The 5737-nt window shown below is 45.9% G+C and overlaps 1 protein-coding gene across 1 annotated transcript; it reads left to right on the forward strand.

The window, feature by feature from the left end:
• The first annotated feature begins 2128 nt into the window (after positions 1 to 2128).
• On the forward strand, positions 2129 to 5288 carry LOC118516573. Its single transcript, XM_036062537.1, has 3 exons — positions 2129 to 3215; positions 3351 to 4746; positions 5180 to 5288. Exons 1-3 carry the CDS (start codon positions 2129 to 2131, stop codon positions 5286 to 5288), a joined length of 2592 nt encoding a protein of 863 aa, XP_035918430.1.
• The last annotated feature ends 449 nt before the right edge of the window (positions 5289 to 5737 follow it).

Genomic DNA, 5737 nt, shown 5'->3' on the forward strand with positions numbered 1-5737 from the left:
ACTGTCTAAATCATTTAACCAGCTATTCAGTTCGCTGGGATCCCCAGTGAATGTTGGTAGATCCTTTACCAAATCGGGAATTTTTTCAAAAGTTTCAGGATTTACGCTTGTTCCATCTGGCTTCGAGTGCGGCAATGCGGTTGATAATTTGATCAAGTTCGGGTCTCGACATTTTCAATGTTAGAGATTGTAATGAATTAATTAGATCCTCCAGGATTTTTTCGTTAGTTTTAACACGTTTTTAACTTCACTTGTTTGAATTAGTAATATGTAATATTAATTTGCGATCGTTGTTAATACTCGTTTTTGATTTTTTTCACTGATTGAAATTTTCACTTACGATTTTTTATAATTCACTGTACTTACGGTACCATACGCATCCTGTTTCGGGCGTTAGATGTACGTCTTATGTTGTCTTTATTCAGCACCTCTAGCGGGCCTTATGTTGTTTTTCGCTCCTCTAACGGGCGATGTGTTGTTTTTGCTGGGAAACCGGCTATGAAAGTCCTCCTTCTCAGTGTGATGGATGGTTCCTTTTTGTCCTGCGTGAGCTGCTAACTGCACAGGTGACTCGGGATCCTTTTCACACGGCTGCACTCGGCGAGCAGGAAGTCTTTTTTAGTTTAGGATTTGGTGGTAACTTTCACTCTAACGTGGTTACTTTTCACTTGCACCTTAACTTTATTTTTCACATAGAGCGGTCCCTATTCGGGCGCCAGTTAACGCACGGTGTCCGGGAAAAGTGATTTTAAAAAAAAAAACTTAACTTTATTTCCATCGACCGGCGGAGTTAGATACCGTTCGGATTAGCGTCTGAGTATCAACTGAACTGTTTGGATGGATGCTGGTGCGCTGGTCCGTGCTGAATTATGCTGCGTTGCAAATTATGTTGTGCGCGCTGCTTTGTGATTTGTTTGTTTATCGGTTTGTTTGTTTATCGGTGGCGCGTTCTGCTGCGTGGCGTTTCTCGTGCTGCGCTGTCGTCTTAACTCCTTGCTGCGCTGTCGTCTTAACTGCTGTACTAATAATTATAGAGCATGACAAAAATTATAATTTGTTTTAAAAATTGTAATTGTTCTATTCTTCACCAATTTATCGTAAAAAAAATACATTCCTATGGCAATTCGTAACAAAACACTTCAACTAGTAATCTTTTTATGAAATGTTATTGTCCAGGTGACAGCGGTCATCTGGATCTCAAAATTGTTAATTGGGCACCAAGCGATAGGAGAGCGATAGGAGTGCGAGAGGAGAGAGAGAGCGTGAGAACGGTGTCGTGATCGTCGCAGGGTCAGATTAGTCGAGATAGCGCAGGCCTAGTGATCGGACCCGTTTTTGAGTTTGAATAAAGTGACAAACTACAAAACCGCCGAACTATTATTTTTGAACGGAACAATTCTCAAAAACGGCCAAGTATAGTGCGCTAAAGACGCGGAAAACAGGACATAGAGACTATACAATCCGTGTGCGTTGTGTGCTTAGGACAGAGCGTGGCGTTTTTACCAGCACGTCGGTAAAATATAGTGCGTCGTCGTGTGCGTTGTGTAGATAGTGCATAGCGTTAACCAGTGCGTCGGACAACTGTACAGAGTGTCGTCGTGTGCGTCGCGTAGTTCAGAGAAGTGCACAGCGTTTTACGAGCACGAAGGGAATGTATAGTGTGTCCGTGTGTGCGTTTGTGTAGCTTAAGGAAGTGCACATCGTTTAACGAGAACGCTAAGGAGCAGTACATCGGGTCGTCGTGTGCGTTGCACGGTTTGAAAAAGTGCACAACGCTTACCAGGTCGTCGTGAAAAGTACAGAGTGTTCCGCGTTGCGTTCGTGTATTCTAGGAAGAAACACGTGCAAGCGTGTACATTCGTGTATCGTGGTTGTGTGCGCTCGCAGCGTGAAGGTGTACAGCGTTTACCGGTACGCCGGACAAAGCGTATTGTGCCGAGTGTGAGTTCGTGCCTTTCTAGGAAGAATCGTGTTTGAACAGGAATCGGAGTGGCGTGCGCTGCGCAGCTTGAAAGTGTACAACGTTTACCGATGAAAGCATTGTGTGTCGTTTTGTGTGGACATTGTTAGTTCGTGCGCATCGTCAGGTATTTCGGCAGAAAACGTTTGTGTCCGTTTAGTTTAAACAATGCCGAGAGTACGGAGATCTACAGCGAAGGTGCAGGAAGCTGATGCTCAGAAGATGGATGAAGTTGCTGTTAACGTTTCGCAAGAACTCGTTGATGAGAACAATGATGGTAACGTTACGATTTTAGAGCAACTGATCGTAGCTGAGAAATCCAAGCACGCTACCGAAATGGCATTGCGAAAGGAGCTGATTGAACTGAAAAAACAACATCAAATGGAACTACGGGAATTGCAGGAATCTTTGGATTCCATCACGGAAGAGAAACCGAAGGTTTCACGTCGCATAACAAAAGATCAAGCAGCGGCCAGGAAAACTATTTCTTTGGCACTTCCCAAGTTCTGTGGAGAACCAGATGTGTGGCCGTTTTTCATCAGCAGCTTCAAAACAACAACGGAAGAGTGTGGGTTGAACAATATCGAGAATATGAAGCGTTTGATGGATAGTCTGGGTGGAGAAGCATTGGAGGCTGTGAAAGGCAGACTCATCTTCCCTGATGCGGTGCCGGGAGTGATCAAGGAGCTGGAAAGTCGGTTTGGAAGACCAAGAAAGTTGCTAGAAAACCTGCTACGTAAAGTCCGCGAAACGCCTTCGCCTACAGACAATCATTTGGAGAGTTTTATCACGTTTGGGTTTAAAGTGAAGCAGTTATGTGACCATCTGGTAGCAAGCAACATGACCGACCACCAAAATAATCCATTCCTGGTAGAAGAGCTTATTGACAAGCTTCCTCCGAGATGCAAGGTGGAGTGGGTTCGTTTCAAACGTGACAAAGAGGGAAGTGTTATGGCAATTTTCGGAGAATACATTCAGACAGTGATCGACGAAGTTTCTGAAGTGACTGATTGTACACCGGTGAGCAGTCAGAAAGCAGGGAAGTACGAAGCTCTGAAACAACGCTCCAGACCAGTGAAATCGAATGCAGTCCAAATGCGCAACAACGTGCATGATTTGGAAAATAGTGGAGTCAACCAGCTCAAGATGACCTGTTGGGTGTGCAGCAACACAGGGCATAGCCTCAAGGAGTGTGACCAGTTTAAGGAGATGACGCTAGTCGATCGTTTCAAAACATTGGAGAAGCTCAAAATATGTAAGTTGTGTTTGTCCCGTTCCTGCCGCGGTAAATGTAAAATTGCTTACAAATGTCGGGTAGAAGGGTGTAACAGTAGACATCATACATTAATGCACTGTGCAGAGGAAGTTCTCCAAGTTCACTCAGAAACAGCTAGCCCTGGAACTGTCATCTATCGCACGATGCCGATTACACTATATGCGGAACGAAACAGTGTCGATGTCATCGCCTTTATCGACGAAGGGTCGTCGGGAACTTTGCTGGAAGCCGGAGTCGCCAAACGACTGAATGTTACTGGACCAACGGAACCGCTGGTTATCTCGTGGACGAACAGCATCAAGCGTGAAGAACATGATTCAAAGAGATTTTCGTTGAAAACTTCAGCCCAGGGTTCGTCAGAAAGGTGGAATCTACTGAACGTTAGAACTGTATCAGAGCTGTTACTGCCTAAGCCAAAAAAGTCAGTAGCTGAAGTAATCAAGAAATATAAACATCTTTCAGACGTTCCAGTGCTAGACCACCCTAATGAAGCGCCATCTATGATTATTGGTCTGGATAACATAGATTTGTTTGCAGCTTTGGAAACTCGAATCGGCAACCGCGGAGAACCGATAGCTGTAAGGTCCAAGCTAGGATGGACGGTGTACGGTGTCGATGGATATCGTAAGGTGTATAACGTTCCCGTAAATATGCACCAGATCCAGTCTTTGGACAACAGACAGCTGCACGACATGATGAAACAACAATACCAGCTGGAAGAGCTTCGCAGCGATAACTACAACCCGCCAATAGCGAACGAAGAACAACGAGCTAGAGATATCCTAGAGAAAACCACGTGTCGAGTAGGAGATCGGTTTCAAACGGGACTGTTGTGGCGTGATGATGTTCGAGAACTTCCCGAAAGCTACCCCATGGCGGAGAAGAGAATGCTACAACTGTCCAGAAAGCTCAGTAAGAAACCGGATCTGAACACTGCGGTATGTCGGATGATACAAGAGTATCAAGACAAAGGATATGCTCACGAGCTAGCGGAGTCGGAGTTAGTCGAAGGCGCCTATGAACCGGTATGGTATTTACCATTGAACGTGGTACAACATGCAAAGAAGCCAGACAAGATAAGACTTGTTTGGGATGCTGCAGCATCAGTAGATGGAGTATCTTTAAACTCTCTACTGCTTAAAGGACCGGACATGTTGGTCCCGCTTCCGAAGATCATCTGTAAATTCCGTGAGAAACCCATCGCGTTTGGAGGGGACATCAAGGAGATGTTCCATCAGCTACGGATTTGTGAGAAAGACAAACATGCTCATCGATTTCTATTTGGAACAAAGCCCTGCGGAGCACCTCGTGTGTACGTGATGGACGTTGCGACCTTTGGTGCTACCTGCTCGCCCTGCTCAGCACAGTACGTGAAGAACCTGAATGCTCGGGAGTTCGCCGAACAGTTTCCCGGAGCAGCGTCAGCAATCATCGGGAATCATTACGTGGATGATTATTACGACAGTGCAGACAGCGTTGGCGAAGCGGTTGAGTTGGCGAAGGATGTGAGGTACGTACACTCCCGTGGAGGTTTCCACATTCGTAATTGGGTTTCAAACAGCATGGAGTTTCTGGAAGCTTTGGAAGAGCGGAACGCGACATCAACTCTTCGCTTTACGGATGATAAGGAGTCAACATTCGATCGAGTGCTGGGAATATGCTGGAAACCTCAAGAAGACGTCTTCTGTTTTGAAGCCACGACCGAGATGGAATTGAGCAAGTATGTTACAGGTACCATCCGTCCTTCGAAACGTGTCGTATTGAGTGTAGTAATGGCTCAATTCGATCCGATGGGTTTCATCACACCAGTAACAATACGAGAAAAGATGCTCATACAAGACCTCTGGAGATCGGGATGTGATTGGGACACAGCGATAGATGCGGAGTCACATGGCAAGTGGATGTTGTGGATCAAATCATTAATGAGTCTAAAATCGTTGCAGATACCACGATGTTATTTCGGAGACTCAAGATCCCAAGACGTATCAGACATCCAGCTTCATGTCTTCACAGATGCCAGCGAGACGGCCTTTGGATGCGTGGCTTACCTAAGAGCAATCGTGCATGGCAAAGTATGCTGTACGTTGGTGATGAGTCGGTCGAAGGTTGCACCCCTTAAACCATTGTCAGTACCGCGTTTGGAGCTTCAAGCGGCGGTGCTGGGTGTTCGACTGGCGAAAACCGTTATCGAGTCTTATCATCTGGTTATCTCAAGACAGTTCTTCTGGACAGATTCCAAAGTGGTGTTGTCCTGGATAAGATCGGATGTGCGACGTTACAAACAGTTCGTGGGACTGAGAGTAGGAGAGATTCTCAGTAATAGCAGCGTAGAGGATTGGAGTTGGGTGCCGTCGAGTGAAAATGTAGCAGATGTAATCACTAAATGGGGAAAGACCAACAGCCCCGTTGATGAGAGTGTATGGATACATGGACCTGCATTTTTGAGCAAGAACGAAGACGAATGGCCGCCTCAACAGAAGCCGGAGCTTAACACCGCGGAG

The sequence above is a fragment of the Anopheles stephensi genome, unplaced genomic scaffold, assembly GCF_013141755.1.
Source record: "Anopheles stephensi strain Indian unplaced genomic scaffold, UCI_ANSTEP_V1.0 ucontig333, whole genome shotgun sequence".
In the NCBI taxonomy this organism is placed as follows: Eukaryota; Metazoa; Arthropoda; class Insecta; order Diptera; family Culicidae; genus Anopheles; species Anopheles stephensi.

Coding starts and splice junctions, on each gene's coding strand:
- LOC118516573 (XM_036062537.1), top strand. CDS start 2,129: ATGCCGAGAGTACGGAGATCTACAGCGAAGGTGCAGGAAGCTGATGCT. Junction 3,216..3,350: donor ATTGGAGAAGCTCAAAATAT/GTAAGTTGTGTT, acceptor ACTCAGAAACAG/CTAGCCCTGGAACTGTCATC. Junction 4,747..5,179: donor GAGTTGGCGAAGGATGTGAG/GTACGTACACTC, acceptor AAATCGTTGCAG/ATACCACGATGTTATTTCGG.